The 20,015-nt window shown below is 36.8% G+C and overlaps 1 protein-coding gene across 2 annotated transcripts in view; it reads right to left on the bottom strand.

Annotated features, from left to right (window-relative positions):
* Positions 1 to 11: 11 nt before the first annotated feature.
* Positions 12 to 20,015, bottom strand: part of LOC128858393 (protein retinal degeneration B) — a 76,228-nt gene continuing 56,224 nt past the window's right edge. Inside the window, exons 7-17 of one of the 2 annotated variants that reach the window (XM_054094638.1) lie at positions 19,287 to 19,316; positions 19,070 to 19,145; positions 18,722 to 19,012; positions 17,994 to 18,650; positions 17,766 to 17,933; positions 17,558 to 17,695; positions 17,252 to 17,400; positions 14,992 to 15,810; positions 14,756 to 14,928; positions 8,198 to 9,036; positions 12 to 5,327 (exon numbers count right to left, since the gene is read on the bottom strand). In XM_054094638.1, coding sequence (XP_053950613.1) covers positions 8,964 to 9,036; positions 14,756 to 14,928; positions 14,992 to 15,810; positions 17,252 to 17,400; positions 17,558 to 17,695; positions 17,766 to 17,933; positions 17,994 to 18,650; positions 18,722 to 19,012; positions 19,070 to 19,145; positions 19,287 to 19,316 — 2,574 coding nt within the window. In that variant the 3' untranslated portion in view covers positions 12 to 5,327; positions 8,198 to 8,963. The remainder of the gene's footprint in view (positions 5,328 to 8,197; positions 9,037 to 14,755; positions 14,929 to 14,991; positions 15,811 to 17,251; positions 17,401 to 17,557; positions 17,696 to 17,765; positions 17,934 to 17,993; positions 18,651 to 18,721; positions 19,013 to 19,069; positions 19,146 to 19,286; positions 19,317 to 20,015) is intronic. The other variant, XM_054094639.1, reaches the window with a different exon arrangement.

The following is a 20,015-nucleotide window of genomic DNA, read 5'->3' as shown; positions in this document are numbered from 1 at the left end:
TCCGGTAAATATTGTTAATATGGTTAAAAAATTTATTCAGTTAAAAAAAAGTTTAAAATTTAAATATTTCAATACGCAGATTAATCCAAAAGCCTGTGTCCCTTTCGACAAAATGCGCAATCCAAAATAACGCGACTAAAAGAGAAATATCTCGTATCACCTATATAAGTAGGAATTCGTTATCTCGCTCTGACACAAAATCATACCCAAATGAAGAAATTGGCAGCCATAAACGTACAACGAACGCGATTTGAAAGAAGGCTCTAACGCAAGGAGATGGAAACTATTTAAAGTGCTTTTATATCTATAACGAAATGGCACAGCGAGGAGATAAAACATCAACTGCAGGAATTTAGCAGCCAAAGTGAAATGGTCTTGAAAAGAATACACCTGAAATTCAAGAAATCTGCCAGGAAACCAATGCATGCAAAAAATGAGCCTATTATAGTGTCAGCAGCTGGAAAAAGGCCATCTCCTCAGCTGAATCAAAATTGAATTTGCTTTGCTCGCAAGGCCCACTGCGTGTGAGGCGGAAAGATGGCGAACGATATAGTCCTAGAAAGACTCTCAACACTATTAAGCACTCGGCATACATATAGTATGTAGTGGTGTAGCGATGCATCGAATCTACGGCAGTTGGATTAATAATTTTCGTGATGTTTTCTGTAAATGTCGTTACGTACATTGGCATACTTATTGATGGTGTGTGGTGCTTACGGTAGAGGAAGTTCTCGCTGATTGCGATTATGCCATATTTTAGAACGATTCGGCTCCTTGCAATCGAGCCCGGATTGTAAATATTTTTTAGAACTCTGGCAATTTTGATTATCTTAATTAAATATATTTTATTTTATATCTTCTAAGTTCAAAATCAGGAAAAACCCTGGGCATAAAATGTGTTGCTTAGCACAAAAGAGTTTAGACCTGTAACAATAGGCTGATAAATTGTGGTGTTGGGCTGCGCTTCTTCTTTGCGGTGTTATTTCTCAAGTGGATGGACCCACAATTCTACGCTGCCTTCGAACGGCAGATCTATTTGTATGTGTATGAGGACCTTTGTTTTTTGACAGAAATACAATCGGAGGCTTGTCTTTGCCTGCCGAAGTATGATCGCAATTAGAAGGTCTATTCTATCATTTCGTGTTCCATGCCCACAATGGGCTTCTAACCCAGGTACTAGCGGGCGCGTTATACATAGATAATAATAATGAGGATAATGTAGATAATAAAATAATGTTGTAGGCCATCAAAGGCTCTAAAAGATGCTATTCTGGTGGTGTGGTAAAATGGGGTTGGCCAAGCAAAATTAACAAAATTAAACGAGTCAATGCCCAAACGAATAGGAGCTCTTATAAAAGCCAAAGGAAGCGGCGCGCTCTATTGTGTTTTATTTGACTTTAACAGGAATTTAATTTTACCTGTTTTTTAATGTTCAATATCATATATAATTTATAAGCAATAAGTAATAAGATCTAAACATTTTCATCAAAAGCAAACGAGTATTTAATACTAAATCTTAATGCAAGTTGTAATACGGCTTCTCATAATTTCTTTAGTCTTTTTGTTTAGTCATTTCAATAAAAATAAATAATTCAATACAAAGTGAAGAAATTACCTCAAATTTAACATTTTAATACTAAACTTTCATAAACATTCATAACACATAATATACAATTTTTCTTTAATTTGATATTTTGACTGTACAACTTGACATGTCCCTATGATCCAAGAGCAAACTTTTTTTGTCGTTGGGTGTAGGTATGTATGGAACGTTTCTTCGTTATTTCTGTTCAACAGCGAAGTTTTCACATTCTCACACACACATTGGCAAAGCCCTACACCCCGCTCGATGTTTCAGTGTAAAGCTGCGCTTAGTGGTGCCATAATCGTAACCACAGCAATCAGCTGTTCTGATCAAACATATTGGCATCACTGTAAACGGTTATAGATGCCGCACCATAGCGCCATAGCTGTAACCGTAGCAGTACGTATTTATTGTATTTTGAGTTTTCGCCGTAAGCGTAAGCAGCTGTGAAATACTTGACATTTGTTCTGATATCTGCGTTAAAAATTTAAATATTAGAAATGAACGACGAAAAATTAATTGACTTAGCGGAAAATTATCCGTTTTTTTATTACAAAATGCAAATGTTGTCATTAATTCTACTTCAATATCAGCTATTTATGGTTGTCGCATGGCTAAACGACACAGGCTGTAATGTTGCGGCTATGGTTATGGTTACGGGTAGCTACGCCACCACTAATTGGGGCATAATGCATAGCAGGACTGGTTCGCTTGCATCCCGTGCATTACAATGCAAGTGGAAGAACAAAATCACCACATTGCCCTATTGAGCGTGTACATAGAGGGAAGCCAGATGGTTTCACAAAACTAAAGAATATTTTTTTATGCTGTGAAATTCTGAGCGCAACAAAAATGACCGGACGATGAAGTAATCTATCAAAAGAGGAGAGCTATGAAGAAAATGCTGCTTCTGAATTCTCCGCTTCTTATGGGGGGGAGCCTGGTTTATGAGGTCTAAAAATTGCATCTCTTTGCGATTTTTTTTTTTTAAGGAATAAATTAACTTAGCACTGCAAAGTTTTTTCTATCTTTCAATGAACATTTAAAAAGTATAAAAAATTTTTGTACTGGTTAAAATAAGTTGAAAAAAATGTTTAACATAGAAATTAGTAGAGCGCTGCAACGCTGCAGTTTCCAACTGGCGTACAAGATACAGCTCGTAATTATTATCTAAAGCAAAAAATTCAAATGGATTTCTAATTATCATGATTTTTTATTCTATATGAACTAAGAAAACTGAGAGAAATTCCAAAATTTCAACTTTTTGGAGGTTTTAAAGAAAAAAATGCCTTTCTATAAAAAAAAATTCACTTCAACTTGGTATAAAAATCTTGAACATTTTTTTTTTATCTATTTTGTTAGTTCAAATAGAAGAGAATTTAATACTGAAGGGAGCAAGCTATGCTTCATTTCAAAAGGTTCATTAGTTTTTTTCGATTAGTCGAGAAAAGAAGATAAAGTTTGTACTATAGCTGTCCGGTCACAGCGTAACTACCTAACGCTCGCCTACCTTTGACTTTGTATCTACGGAAATATTGAGAATTAGGCTCTGTAACTTTGTGTGAATATTCTGAAATATATTTGGAATCGCTTAAAACGAAAATAAAAATTGATTTTTTTGACCTTATAAACCAGGCTCCCCCCTTAACTTTCATTTCATAGCGTTCCATTTTGAGTATTTTATCTATGAGAAATACAGTGCACTCGCGGTAACTCGAATAGCCGCTAAGTCGAACGACGTGCTAACTCGAACACATTTTTTTCCCTATTGACTAGTTTGTAACTCGAACAATATTAAAGCGCTATAACTCGAACAAAAAAACAAATTTATTTGTACACACATTCTTTTCAAACATGTACATTTTGTACATACATACATATGTAATAGTATATGTATATAAATTATATGTATACTAGTGTATTGTCCATATGAATATTTCGACGTTAATATCCCGTTAGTTTTCTGGGAACAACATCTTGCATTGACCAAATTGCTTTAAATTTGTCATTTGTAGTGTATCAGTGCATGTGAGTAATGGATCGTAAAAGGTTGAAGTGTTTAACATTAGTGTAGTGCCCCATCACATCCCAACGAAATCGAATTAAAGTCCGAGGATGGTTTAATTTTAACTATGTTTATGCCGCCGAATGTGACACCATTGATCCAGCCAATGGACCAAAATGTAATTCGTATAACGAAACTATACCACAGAAATTTTCTACTGGCTTCCATTTTCAACAATCGATCGAAAAATCGATATCGATGACTGTTTTTTTAACATAGCACACTCAATTGATAAGTCGAACAAATTCGATAAATCGAACAGCGCCTGTTTTAATTAGTTCGAGTTATCGCGAGTGCACTGTACTTTTGAAATTTCAATTGCTATATGGAGCATTTTGAAAACCCCGGCAATTGTCCAATAACTGTAAATGCATCATTCAATAGTTGCGCATTATAAACCCAATCAATAATACATACATATATACTTTAGTATGTAAATACCATATACTCGTATGGATCTTTACCGCAGAACTGCATTGTAAATAGTTTGTTAGTGAAAATTATTTTCTTCTATATAGTCTACTTTTAGGCAGCTTAAAAATTCACCTGAGAACTAATATCATAACAATAGAAATCACTAAATTTTGTTCGTTAAAATGACCAAGCATGATTTATTTTTTTCACTTGACTAACACTTATTGCTAAAAATCTACGCACAACAAATTTTTCTAAACTCTTTTTTTTTTAACATACACATAAATGCAAAATGCTTCTCGAACGTTATCACGATGAAAGAGAGATCTAATATTTAGTAGTAGTAATATTTACTGCCCATAAAGTATTTATGTTTTTTTGAAAATTTAATTGCATTTGTATTTCTTTATACGTTTGCTTAAAAAAGCGTCATTGTTTTACAATTTAGCAAAATAGCCTTTTTTTTTAATTTTTTACCTACATATGAGCTGCTGGTAGTTTTCGGAAAAATTGAAGTTTCCAAACACATTTTAAGCATTTCAAAATTTTTACATTTCATTTGTGTTGATGCTTTACTTAAATTATTTATAATAAATTGTTTTTGTGGAACAGATTTTGTTCTAAAATTAGGTTTTAATCGCCTTTAGATTGTTTATGCTTTTGATTTTATTTAGCTTAGTTTGCTTCACAGTTGTAGATATTTAGATTTATTTATTTAATTTGTTCGATATTCCAATTATATAATTATATATGTATGTAAGTATGTATGTAGTTAGATAGCTTGAGTAACTCTGTTTATTCTCTAGTAAATACAATTTGAACTTTGTTCTTTGTCATATGCTTTAGATGTATGTATGTATGAGTGTATATATATATTACAAGAAGGTATGCATGTGTTTTGGTTTTAGAACAATATTCTACATACATACATGTGTATATATAAATATGTTTTGTATGTATGTATGTATGTTTGCATTCACACACGTAGTAATTTTTAGTTAATTTATTTTTAAAATTTATATCTTTCATTTCTCAAAAATACTTTCTGAAGCATTATAGCTGTATATAGATATTTTTTGTTTGTTTTGTTTTTGTTTTTGCTTTGTTCTTTCTGTTTTAATTTTTGTTCACATTTTCTTAAATCCATTTAACACATATTTATTATTTAGGTAGATTGAAACACCATCATACAACAGGAGGAAACAGTCTTTCTAGCCAGGTACCTATAAGATGCAAATACAAAGTAGTCTTTCAATGCATTTTCTGAAATAAAATAATTTTTGTTTTCTGTTATTGAAAATGATTTTTTGGTTTTCTGTTTTTGAAAATAGACTTAAAGAAATTACGTCTTTTGAAACTTAATTACAGTTTTATGTGCTAATTGCACGACGCGCGACAAGGAGTAAAATGTTGCAATTATTGCCAATACGCAGTTAACTTCAAAAATCGCAAGTTTTCCTATAAGAATATTTGAAACACGAGTTTGCTTTTTCATCTGCGTACATAAACTGCGTTAAATAACTAAAGTGCAGGGATATAGTGGCAAGTTTTGGCAATTCAGTTGTTTTTTACTTATATTTGAAAAAAAAAACTATGAAAATATAGTTCCTTTTCCTACAAAAGCCATACATATCCAAGTTTTAAACTTAGCGCAAATTAAAAAAAAATAGGAAAACTTTCATCAAAATTTCATACTTTTCAATCAGAACTTTTAGTATGAAGCTTTACATTTTATGCAGGGTTTGATTGAAAAGTAATGAGCCTTCCCGCGCGGAGCGTCTGCCAAGCGATCAACCGAATCGGCTGGTGGGGGAAAATGATCGTTGGACCTTCCCCTTCCACTGGAAACCGGTCCCAGTTCGCTGGCAACAGCGGTGCAGTCAACATCCCTCCGCGCGTGAAAGCTGTTTTAAAAGTGTGTTAGGATTTTGCAGTGGCGAAAATGCAACGATCGTTGGAGCAACGTTACTCGATCAAATTTTGCGTAAACCTAAACAAAACGAGTACCGAAACCATTGGGCTACCCAAGGAGGCTTACGGGGACCAATCTCTACCCAGTACCCAGGTAAAACGGTGGCACAAGTCGTTCAAGGAAGGCTGGGAGGACAACATCACGACAATGCGCCGGCGCACACCGCCTTCCTCTGCACATCTGCATTGGCCAAGATGGGGTTTCCGGTGCTTCCCTACCCTCCCTACAGCCCAGACCTTTCCCCTCCGGACTTCTTCTTGTCCCCGCGCCTGAAAAGAAAGCTGAAGGGGAGGCGTTTCGACTCCATCGAGGCGATCCAAAAAACTGTGACATCCGAAATGAAAAGCAGAGCCCCCTCTATCAATTATTCATCCTCCCGATCTTACTGTATGGCGCTGAGTTCTAAACATTGACGAACTCCGATATTGCGTGAATGATGCATACCGAATGCGATGGAGCTACGAGCTCTACCAGACATCAACGTAGTGAAGCGCATTAAAATTCAGTGGCTGCGCTGGCTAGGTCACATTGAGCGAATGGGCAATAACTCTTCAGCAAAGAAGGCGCTCTTTTCGAAATATACTGGTGGAACTCGCAAAATGTACTGGTGGAACTTGCCAAGATCGACCATCGGTTGTAGTTGCCAGCTTAGGAACGAACGAAACCCCATACGTATTTGATTTTAATGATATACATATTTCGTTATAGCTCTAATGGACTCAGAAGATTGTCGTTGCCTATCCATAATCGATTGCTATTAGAACAAACTTTTTCCAGGTTTTAGAATTTTTATATTCACAAGTTCTGGCTCATATCTTTGGACCGATATACCACTTGACTATCTATAATATATATATATAGGTATATATATATATATATATCCTGATTGGTGTAGAAGACTTGCACTTTAAGTTTACACTACCGTACTGAATTTTACAAACAGTGTTCAAAAGTTTTTCGGTTTCAATTTCCCTTCATCACAATGACAGTTTTGTATGCAAACACAAGTTTAGTGGTAATAAATTTTTAAAAATTGAACCCTAGGTAATTGATTAGCTAAGAGAAAGTGGAAAAACTGAGAATAGCGGAAGTGTGAAATTTAACGGAACTCACTCAAGAAATCGGGCTTTTGAAAGGCTTTTGAAATTTGTTTTTTGGTTCTTAAAGAGTAAGGCTTTTTTATCTATTTTAAAGATAATCGTCGATGAATTTGAATTTTTCGTATGAAAAATGTAGCATACAAATTTGCCACACAAATTTTAATAATAATAAACTACAATATATGTAAAGAGCAGCAGGGTTCGTCGAATCGAAGATTACCGTTTAGGGTTAGTTGTTGTTTTTCTAGCAACACAAATATTCTCCATACATTTACAGAGAATGCTGCTGAAATGCCAGTCCTTGGCCGGAGAAAAATCTGACTCATTCCGGTAGAACCGACTATTGTGGGAACTTTCTACTATAGGGTTAGTCTATATTATTACATAACCTCTATTAGCCGATGCTCTTGCCATATTGTACATAAGTAATCTATCTATCTAACGACGCGTTTGGCTTCTTTGTATTAACATTAATGACTACCTATCAGTAGAGTTAGTATTTCGATTTCTATCCACTACAAATTAGTTTGGAGTAAAACTAGTACTAGTAAGCAAACTAACTTATATGGTGCAGTGTGGCAGTAAATTTCGTATCGCTTCTATATTACGCTTAAAAAATTAAGTAACAATCCGAGTATAAATAACAGGTGGCACAAAATTAATCACCCTATCGGAAGATTTACAATTTTTGCAAAAGGCGTCACATGTTAATCATATCTGACACTTTTGAGCTGGACAGCTGCAGTATACTATTAAACAGACAAGCAATGGAGCGCGTAAAGATCAAAATAAAAATTTCCATCATTAAAAATTGTGATTTTTTTATTTAGTAAAAAAAGTGAGCTTCAAAGTCTAAATAAAGATTTGCTTCACTCAAAATCCCCTGTTTTTTATTTAATAAAAAACTGAGCTGGAAAGTCCAATTAAAGATTTGGGGTTTATTTAGTAAGAAAGTTACCCAGGAGCAAAATTGGATGATTAATTTTGCGCCACCTTGTATATATCTAGAACATATTTTACAATATATAACTTTTTTTTCGCTTAGTAGGTATGATACTTACCACGTGACACTTTAGGCGTGATTTGCGTAAATATTATTTGCATTCGTTTCTCTTTAGTTCTAATGCAGCACTAACTAGTCGCAAATGAATCGGTTAGTACATACGTATATGGAACGCTGCTTTGCCGCTTCATCCTAAGTAACCTCTAACTTCTGCCACTAAGTAAATGTTTTTATTTTTATTTTTTCGTAAATACTATATGCAGTATATGAGTAGATAGTTATGCTGCAGTTTTTGGAGATTTATTATTTGTGGTTTCTGTTTTATTTTTTAGCCGCTGGTTTTCAACAAATATTCAGCGCGTTCTAAGTGATGACTAAGCATAACGCTGGAGCGCGCTGACTACATGCAAGTACATAACTAAGCTCTTAAATGGATGCGGAAGTAACGAGTTTCATAATGTCTAAGCTAAATGCCGCTTAAGCGTTGTGGACAAATGTGACGGATGGGCGGACAAAGGAGGCGTCGGCGATGAGCGTGCAACTGCAAGAGGCTACGGACGAGCGCATTGTTGACATTTTATTTTTCTTTATTTATTTTTTGTTTTAGTTAGCTGCCAGAATTTTTGGACGTTATGTGATATAAACTATTTTATTTTCAATTATGTACTGATTTTCAAGTAGCTTTGTTCATCTTTGTTTCATTTATGTATTAGCTTTGTTCATCTTTGTTCAAAAGTCACAGTGAATTTCCAAGTTGCATTCCAAAGCTATGATTTTCTTGTCGAAACCCTTTGCTATTCTCAGTGCTGTGTTTCCTTTTTGATTTAGTGAAGACTTAAATAGGTTTTGCGCTTCAGGTAGCCACTGCGAACGGGCGAAGATAGTCCAGTTTCGTTGCTGTTGTTGTTATTTAATTTTGATGGTTGTGGCGTTGTTGGATAGTTGTTACACATAAACAGAGAGAGACATAGTGGATTTGGTGTGATGATGGATGCAGGAGAGATAGCAGTTACATATTTGCATATGCAGAGTGATGTTTAGGAAGATAGTACACAAACAAAAAACAAAAACACAAAATTGATGAGTATAAAAGCTAATTGATGAAATTCATGTAAATTTATTGCTAGACTTTTGTAATTGCACGAAAATATGTAAATGTATGTTAAATGCCAATCAGAAAGATTAAAAGTGACCAGATTGACAAAAATATTTTCCTATTACACAACACTTATTAATTTCACTAATTTGAGGTTGCAAATTCGTATGATGATTTGTGTTTTTTGTGTTGATAATTGCAATTTTTTTGATTTCAGGTTTATTCTATGCATTTAATTTTTTAAATATTTTTTTATATATATTTTAGAAATATTTTAGCTTAAATCATAATATTATTTAATTGGTTGCTTAAAATTTTTGTTTAATTGTTTTTTTTTTATGAACTGAAAAATTGTCAGCTTTAGAAGCGTAAATATGTGCTAAACTTTACCATTTTATTGTTTGATTTATTAGCTTGTTTGTTGTTGTTGCTTTGATTGTTTTTTTGCGTTTTTTGGTTGCGATTCGCAAACATGTTGTTGGTGGATACGAGACAAAGGTGTGACATTCGCAATTTACATTAAAGCATCCGGTTGCTCATGCAGCCTAAATACACAAGAAATGGCACAAAATATGGTTGGTGGGGGTGGTAGTGGTGTACATGTTGATGGGCGTGGCAAGATATGAAGTGTGGGAAATAATTTTTTTTTTATAAAAATAACGGCATATTTTCGATTATTTGTGAAAAAAAATTGTTACAAAAAATTAGAATTATAATTAATGGAGATAACCGTGTTGGTGATGGGCATTGGATGTCGGTTGGTGGTTGTGGTTGTGGAAGCATTTTCAGTGTCCATATAAAGACGTTTAAATCAGGTAAACGTAAATCAATGGCAAGAAATGAAATACAAAGAGAAACAATATAAAAGGAAAAATATCATAAATTCAAATTCCATAACATTTTTTCACTTGCATTGGTTAGTTATTAGTACGTACATACATATATGTATACATGAATAAATATGTACATCCATAAATAAGGCTAAATCTAAGTGTTATTGTACAATAACTACTAAGATGTGTGTGTGTGTGTGTGTATTTTCGCCAAATATGTGACTGCATACGTTTATTCGTACAAAAAAACAACAATCTATGTATGTGCGTGTAATATAATTTGAAATAAACCAATAAAATAAATTCGCTGCAATTCGCTTACTTAGTGGCTAAATATGTGCATATATTAATGTATTCACATAAGCGGCTCTCTGCTGCATACATACATATGCATGTATAGGCATGTTAGTAAGTAAACATTTATGTATTAGTTTCATTCGTCTAGGGTTTTTTCATATGCGTTGCTGTTTAAATAAAAAAAATAAAAAATTACAAAAAGGAAACGAATAAAATTTTAATTTTATATAAATTTTTCACGGATAAAAAATAAACATAAAAATCATGAAGTAATGAATTTTTTGTGAATATTTCAATAACATAAAAATGTACAAAGAACGCAAACAAAAACACAACGCAATTCAACAAACAGACACACAATACATTTACATGTTTACATACATACCTATGCACATATACACGTACTTAGAGAGAAAAGTGATGCAACGTGTATTGTTTTGGGCGTGATCACAAAGAAAATTCTGTTTTGGCCTGCTCAACATTTCAATATAGAAAATATCGAAACATATGGACTCGTACATCAATTAATTGCCATTCAACAGGGCGTATGAGCAAAATGTGTGATCAGTGCATAAAACTAAATTCAAATTTTCAATTCAACACTTTCACCTTTTATCACTAACCTTTCGTTCATCATTGAAATGGAAACATTTTTTTATATTCAAAGACAGATGCGACTTCATACAACATTGATGAAGATTGTTCAAGTCGAGTTGAAGGTTCGGAGCATTGACTGAATCCTTACCAGATGAGAAAAGTTTTAGTTATCTGCGAGGAGCGAGAAATTCGAAAAGTAAAACCATTTGCTTTTATAATTGATAGAAATGGCAAAAGGAAATGGCCTTAAGATGCTCCCTTGGCGCATATCTGAAGTAGCAACAAAGTGGTTTGACAAAACTATGGTTTCAGCCATTGCAGAAAGGTGGAGTGAAAGCCCAAGCAAGCTAACTAATGTACTAGAATCTCGTGCAACACTTTGCCAAATACCTTAGGAAAGTCAGTGTAAATGCATTCAACTTTGAGCCCTTTGGAAAACGATGGCATACAAAATTCACTAAAAACAACAAGATTAGTAGGTGCAGAGCAGCCAGTTACAAAACCATGTTGGTTTAGATTAACATATTTCAGAATATATTGTACATACAGGGCTTTTCAACAAAACCTTTGCTTTTCGATACAATATAAAACAAAAATTTATATGAAAATTATAAAAAGAATTTCAAAGTAATTTTGGCGGGTCTATTTCGTTAGTCGCTGGTTTTGAGTGTTAAAGCTGCAATCGGTTCAATTGACTCCGTATAGATGCTATCTTTGACATAGTCCTACAAAAAATAATCCAGTGATGTTAAACCACATGATCGGGGTGGTGAATTAACAGCTGAATTTTATGAAATTATGCCATCAGAGATTTGGTTAGTCAAAATTCATTGTTTCGATGGCTGTGTGGCACCGTCCTGTTGAACCCACTTGTCAATGATCCCATGTATATGTCCTCAATAATAAGTCAAAATTCAGTTGTTAACATCCTTTAATAGCATAATCTATTGACCGTAACCATATTTACAACCGGTCAGTTGCCCAGTGATTAGAATATTACACTGGCTGACTGCTAGAACTTCAGTTCGAAGTATGAAATCTCAACTGAGCGAGACTGCAAAATTATTTTGGATTTTTCTCATGATTTCATCGAATATTACATTTTTTCTAGGAAATTTTCTTTTAATTTATACATTCAAGCTACTTAGGACACGAACCAGCGTCTGACAACTTTGAATTGTTGGGCTTAGAAATCATTGAACTGGTGATTGACATCCAGAGCATTCTTAAATTATGGAGGGAACACTTCTCGAACCTGTTAAACACTGATAGCTGCGCATGTCACAGTGAATGTGAAGATCCCGATACCCCAATCGACGACGCCGGCATTGACGTTCTGCTACCCGACCATGACGAGGTGAGAACAGCGATAACGCGGCTAAAGAACAACAAAGCCGCTGGCGCCGACGGACTGCCAACTGAGCTATTCAAACATGGCGGCGAGGAGCTGGTAAGGTGCATGCATCGGCTCCTATGCAAAATATGGTCGGATGAAAGCATGCCTGCCGAGCCAATTACCGCGGGATTAGTATTCTAAATATCGCCTATAAAGTTCTAGCGAGCGTATTGTGTGAAAGGCTGAAGCCCACCGTCAACCAACTGATTGGACCTTATCAGCGTGGCTTTAGACCTGGAAAGTCTACCATTGACGAAATATTTACAATACGCCAAATCTTGGAAAAGACCCATGAAAGGAGAATCGACACACACCATCTTTTCGTCGACTTCAAAGCTGCATTCGACAGTACGGAAAGGAGTTACCTGTATGCCGCGATGTCTGAATTTGGTATCCCCGCAAAACTAATACGGTTTTGCAAGATGACGTAGCTCAACACCAGCAGCGCTCTCAGAATTGGGAAGGACCTCTCCGAGCCGTTTGATACCAATCGAGGTTTCAGACAGGGTGACAGGGTGACCGTAGAACTTAATCGCTCAGGCACAATATTTTATAAGAGCATACAATTGTCGAATGCCGATGATATTGACATCATCGGCCTTAACAACCGCGCTGTTAGTTCTGCTTTCTCCAAACTGGATAAGGAGGCAAAGCGAATGGGTTTGGTGGTGAACGAGGACAAAACGAAGTACTTCCTGTCTTCAAACAAACAGTCGGCGCACTCGCGTATCGGCACCCACGTCACTGTTGACAGTTATAATTTCGAGGTTGTAAAAAACTTCGTTTATTTAGGAACCAGCATTAATACCGATAACAATGTCAGCCTTGAAATGCAACGTAGAATCTCTCTTGCCAACAAGTGCTACTTTCGACTAAGTAGGCAACTGAGCAGTAAAGTCCTCTCTCGACGAACTAAACTAACACTCTACAAGACTCTCATCATGCCCGTCCTAACGTATGGCGCAGAAGCTTGGACGATGACAACATCCGATGAAGCGACGCTTGGAGTGTTCGAGAGAAAGATTCTGCGTAATATTTTTGGACCTTTGCATGTTGTCAACTGCGAATATCGCAGACGATGGAACGATGAGCTGTATGAGCTTTACGACGACATAGACATAGCGCAGCGAATAAAGATCCAGCGGCTACGTTGGCTGAGTCATGTCGTCCGAATGTATACAAACGCTCCGGGTTTAAAAGTATTCGATGCGGTACCGGCTGGTGGTAGCAGAGGAAGAGGAAGGCCTCCTCTGCGTTGGAAAGATCAGGTGGAGAAGGGCTTGGCTTCACGTGGTGTGTCCAATTGGCGCCGGTTAGCACGAGAAAGAAATGACTGGCGCGCTTTGTTAAACTCGACCAAAATCGCGTAAGCGGTTATCGCGCCATTTAAGAAGAAGAAGAAGTTAACCGTTCCGAGTGAATTCTTGTATTTCGAGGCGTTTCACTAGGCGTTTCTGAAGGACAATTGAGAAATTCTGTTATATAAAACATATTGTGGAAGAAAATAAATGGCGTGAAACAATGCTCTGTCGCCAGAGAAGAAGAACTTGTATTGGAAAACTGATAGCCTCAACGTTGGAAATCACTGCCAGTGGAGCAAGAGACGAACTTTTGGTTGTTATTGTAACAGCATAAAAACTCCATAAGAAATTTCATTAAAATATAGCCTAGTCATTGTAACACTTTACTCATTTCTCAAATTTACTACAACCGTCAAAAACTCTTAAAGGGATTTTATAACCCACAAAAAATGCTTTCAATTTAGTAGTAGTATTATCTATTGTGTTCTAGAGCATGTATGTGCAAGTTTAAAGAGCTCTCCAACACACTCTTTTGGGAAAAATGTTCCAATGGATCGTTAAACTTCAAACGCATCTATTTATCTTCAGTTACTCAAAGAAGCGTATGAACCCTAAGTAATCCAAAAGGCGACAGTACAGCGCAATGGTGAACGGAGGCATTAAAAATGATAGTGAACGTGAATTACACTCATAAAATCTTGTCTCAAAAGTATTTCAAAAAAGTGTATTCCTATCACCCGCAGCCATGGAATAGTCAGCAACAGCGTTAACTCTTTTCAAAGTTTCACCGATCCTCTTTTATTTCCTTTGTACTTTAGCAAAGCCATTTTTAAGCGATGAATTGTGAAAGCGTTCAAGCGTTTTCAAGGAAAATAGTCATATCCAAAACGAGTCATTTCATTGTGATCACCCAAAACGAAAACTAAAAACAACAACATAAATATTACTAACTAAAACCTCTCTAATCCAAGTCTGCTGATATGTTTACAAATATAAAATGTTTACAACCATTATAATAATATATAAATACGAGTATTCACTAGGACAGTACGACATTTAGATAAAAAACAACTCCACATACTACACAGCCACATACCTTCTGCGCCGAGGATTCGACGCTTGTCCGGGTAAATTGAAGCAGCCGCGCGGTATAACCATGCGTGCATTACCCTTAGCGGGACGTGAGCCACCTACTACCTGCAGACCAGCTAGATGGGCCGCGTAACCATCGCTCAGCACCGTGGCATTTGATTGTAATTTTTTGCTAACCTAATGATACGATAAAAAAAATCGAAGTAAATTAGAAACCTCGTTTCACTTCTATGTACTCACCTTGCCCACAATAAATATCTGTTCCGGTCGCAAACCAACATTCGCATACACAGTTATATCTTTGCTGCTACCATAAGCAGCCACAATTGAGATTCCATGATTCTGCACTAAATTATTCAAGTAAGCTGTCTTGTGCCCGAGTGGATCAGTGAGTAATCCATCGGCGAATGAGATTAGTCCGTGCGGAAAGTTGTGCTGGCTCAACCAGGACACCACACGTTGCTGTTGCATATCCGGCCGTCCGGTGATATAGATCAGCAAGTAACCCAACTCCTGCCAATGGCGACAGACATCTACAGCTCCGGCACGTACCTTTGGATCACGCCCCGTTACCGACATAGACGCCGTAAAGGAACCATCTATACTAAAGACTACACATTCAGTCATCGGCGGTACTATGGCTACATAGCAGTCGACCGATGTGTGATCACCACGCACAATCATTTTAACAGGATAGATACCATAACCCAGGGATACTTGCTCTGGGATACTATATGAGATGCGACCATTCTTATCGGTCAGTTCGGTGGCAAGGAAGGTCCATTCGCCAGCTGGCGGATCTTTCATTAAATGTATATCAACCTTTTCGCCATGTAAAGTGATCATGTCTAAAGGACCGTACATGAAACGAGCATTGAGACGTTGCTCCCGTCCCTCCAACACAATAACATCGTTGGCGCGATGATTGGCAGCTACATTTTTCAGTTTTACCGAAGTGCGCTTCTTCATCCATTTCTCACGCGGCTGACTTGGATGGAAGGTAACCGTTTCTTTGTCATCGGCTGAGCCGACAAATGGAATGCCATCGAATTTGCCAATCTGAAAGAAATGAATCATACATTTGCTAGTTATTGAATGAATGGATGAGCTTAGGCAATTCTTAAAATTTTTCGTCGGCGTAATTCATTCACAGTTCTCAATTGTGTTGTGAAATGTGTAATACGCGTGATAATGCTTTTTGATCAATTGGAAAATACCACTTGGCTATCCGTCAGTCTTAATGATCAGAGGGGGTGCCGATATCCCTTAAACATGCAGAGCTTTTTAGACAGTTCTGAATTCAAACTAAACTCTCCATGGAAATCGATGATATTTTATGCAAATTTTTAAGAGATCAACCCATATATTTTTGAAAATTTCATATGCAAATGGAGGGATCCAATTTTTTTATGTCGCCTGCAAACGGCAAAGTTCGTTTTTAGGAAGATTTTTCTTGACAGAAATGCACTCAGAGATTTGTCATTGTCTACTGAGGGTTGCCCGTCGTTAAAAAAAATACGTTTTTGATTTTTAGACCTAAAAGTTAACTGAGAATTGGTTTGTTAGCTATACTTAAACGAACTTACATACAAATTAATGACGCGCGCTTTTATTTAAGCAGATAAAAGAGCGAGAAAAATTATTAGGAACAGATTATTTACTGCGAAAGTATTCTATATGGGCCTCCGTTTTATTGTATGAAGTTGGAAAACTTATTGGCGACGAAAAAAAAATTACGGAGTTAACGGAGAAAGGGATCAATTTATTTAAAAAGAAGCGGTTGCTGAATTACTGTATACTCGTAATGCTTTTTCGCTAGATAAGCAGGCAGAAATGACCACAAGCTCTTCTTTTATGCAGTGAGAAAAATGTATGGCGATATCAATTAACAATTAATCCCGTTCGATGAAAATATGTCTTCATTTTACTTAGGGAATCATATAAATTGAAAGTTGAAAGTTTGAAGTTGTGTCTCTCGACGGTCTCGTTTTTTGCATTATGAAATGCAAACAGTAAATATTGGAATGTCATTAATGGGTGCTAGAGTTAAGGTTATCAAACTTGATGTCTCATTCACTCAGTCAAATACTGAAAAAATGTTTGGTTGTGATCAATCCTACGTAGGACTTGAGTAGATATGTAAAAATGTGACACAATTTTTAGGAACAGGAATAGAAGATGAGAACAGTTAAACGGAACCAAAAAATTATTACAAAAACATTTTATATTGATCCCCATTTTAAAGTTAAAAAATAGACTGGTATTGAAAGACGAACTTCGAGGCAAAGTTGATCGGAAACTAGGATGGGAACAGTTTAAGCAAATGTTTTCCTATCCTCAAATAAAATAAGGAGATCCATCGAGAACAGACAAGATTTTAGTAAAAAACACAGTTCACATCTATCTTAAAATAGTAGGAAGCTCGGGTAGAAAAAGGTAGTGAAATGACATTGTGCAACACATAAGTTGATAAATTTCAAAAGGAGCACTCAACACTTACCTGTCGCAAAACAAATGCAATTACATCTGCGCTCTCCCAGTAACTGGCATGGAATAAATGTGGTAAGGCGTGAGCTGGAAAATTACTCAAGCCCTCGGGGCAATACAAGGCATAATCTAAACGTTTTGTGCCCCACCATTTCATTTGTACTAAAAAGAATAATAAAAATGGCGTGCAATTAATATCAGCGTCGTGTGACTGCGTGCAAGCTTAAGAAATATTCTATACATAGCCAGTAACCTTTTGATTGGTGCTACTTTTTGGGTTTGAAAGGGTTTGAAGTTTCTAATTTTGCTAGCAACTTACGTGAGTGGATTGTACTTAGCGATACATTTTCAATTAAGCCTGAAATAGTACTTTGCATTGAGGCATCCGATAGACGTCTACCACCCAGAATATTGTTAGCATCACTGAAGTGTTGTGGATTTGATTGGATGACTTCCACTGCAGAAAAGAAGTTTAGAAGAAAATTACAAAATTAATCCCCCGACATCATCACATCTTAAATTCTTACAAAGATGATATGGTTGCCCATTGCCCAATGGATACTTGGCATATCGCGGCACATTTACCGGTGACAGCATGGAAAACCTGGCGCTGAGCAATGGCTCCAGACGGGAAGCAATCGGATCGGTAGGATGGAATAAATTATACACCTGATTACAGTTTGGGCGAGCCAGCGCTATGCAAAAATCGACATTTTCAGTGAGAATATTTCATTAGTTAGTTCTTGATCACTTACCTGCCTTGGCATCGTGCAGCTTACGTGATGCCAATACAATGGAAAGCGGTGAACCGAACATGAAGAAATCACCCACTTCAAAGTCCAACTTATTACCGCGTGAATCACTCGATGATGAGCGTCGACGACGCGGTGAAGGTGCTACCAATAGCCGCTTTGCATCCAAATCCGAATCATTGAAACGTTCATCGTCGTCCGTGCGCGATGAGCGACTGCCACCACCATCCATACCATTGCTACGACACAACGCCTCATAGGCCAACAGCGAACCCATAGAATCACCCAGCATTACCACCTGACCGGCGAAACCGTGACCCTCTTCGGTTTTGAGAAATTCATGGTAGACAATATTTGCTGCAGTCACTGTCTTATTAACGGTATCCTGAAACTCTGGTGAGGCAACCGATAGCAGCGGTATTGCGCCAATCGGTACATCAGCAATATTTGGTATATCCGCAGCCGATGGCGACGCATCGAACGAGTATGGACTGAGACTAGAGAGTATGCCCAGTGCATCGGTACAAATGGAGGGGCATGGTACCATTTTAATTGTGACATGACTCAACAGACTGGGGTAGTGCTGACGCATAACACCCTCAAAGGCGCCACGAAATGTGGTAATGTCTGACTTCTTAGCGGTCAGCTCGCTAGTGGCGTCTACAAATCAAAATTAAATAAGTACAGGATTAAATGTATTAGTTTTCATGCTTGTGCTTGTGCTTGCTTACCTAAAACGCTGCCCGCATGTACTACAAGTATAAGTATGGTGGTGGGACAGGATGGCGTGCTTGGCGAGCCAGGCGGCGACGTATCATGGCTGCGATCTATGCTGGCTGAAGAGCGCAGTTGTCGCTTAGTGCCACGCTCGGATGCGACACGCATTAGGAAGTCTTGATTGAAAATACTGTCTTCTTGACTGTCTTTGTAGGCGGCCCCACTGCCCGGTGGCGGACTATCGTCGCCCTCGCCGAGCAACTCAAGTGAACTCCATTTAGCGAGGGAGTTGGTCTCATTAGTATCTGAAAAGAATATTATAAGAGAGGGTGTGAAACAAAAGAGAAACCATTAATACATACCAACGCAATCGAAAAATTCTTCGTCGGAGTTGGATTTAGTGTCCACTTCGAGACGCTCCATGCGCCAATTTGCAACCTGAAAGTGGAATTTCTTAGTGTTTTTGCTGCGAGTTTTTTTATTTGGTTTAGGAGAGGAGATTTCTACACATAATCCAAATAAACCAGCCAACAAACTAAATACATACATACATACATGTATATGGTATACAAAACTTACGTTTTTATGGTGAACATTCTTAGCATGCGGCTTTAAGTAGATTTTGGTTTTTGTGAAATATTAAATAAAACAATTAAAGTAAATAACAGTAAGATAAATAAATACAAAGTTTGAATTTAGTAAAGAAAAGGTACCTGAATATCTTGAAAGCGATCAATTAAGAAAGGCTACATGTTATTTTTTCGTTCTACTAGTCCGTAATATACTTTTTTATATTCTGAAATAGTTGTTGTGTCACATGCGCGAGAAACATCAACACAAATAAATTCATAGAAACGCTTAGGATTTATCCTTGCCGTTATCATTTAACGCCCATTGCAGAAACTTTGGGGACCTTTCAAAGCAGGAGACTGTTGAGCACTTTCTCTGTAAATGTCCGGGTTTGGCAGCTAGACGATTAAGGTCACTGGGTGCTCCTTTCTGCGACAGCCTGGGGGGTAGAGCACCAACCTAAATCCCATCAATCTTCTCCCTAATATCAACAGCTCTGGCTTGCTGTAGATATGTATCTTCTTGTTGGGCGTCTCTTAATCACCTACCTACCTATCCTCGAAAAGGTTTAAAATTTTCAAAAATCTTCAGTCTACGAACACGCAAACTATGTTATAATTGAAAATGATTTTGCATGCTATTAGTCCATAAAATTAAAAGGACAAAAAAATTGAACTTCCTTTTTTTTTTAATAGGAAAGGCATTCGAATATTTTTGAATGTTTTAAAATTGATATCC

This window comes from Anastrepha ludens, chromosome 3 (assembly GCF_028408465.1).
Source record: "Anastrepha ludens isolate Willacy chromosome 3, idAnaLude1.1, whole genome shotgun sequence".
Classification (NCBI taxonomy): domain Eukaryota; kingdom Metazoa; phylum Arthropoda; class Insecta; order Diptera; family Tephritidae; genus Anastrepha; species Anastrepha ludens.
The sequence above is the reverse complement of the archived record's forward strand: the minus strand, read 5'-3'. Positions and strand labels throughout refer to the sequence as shown.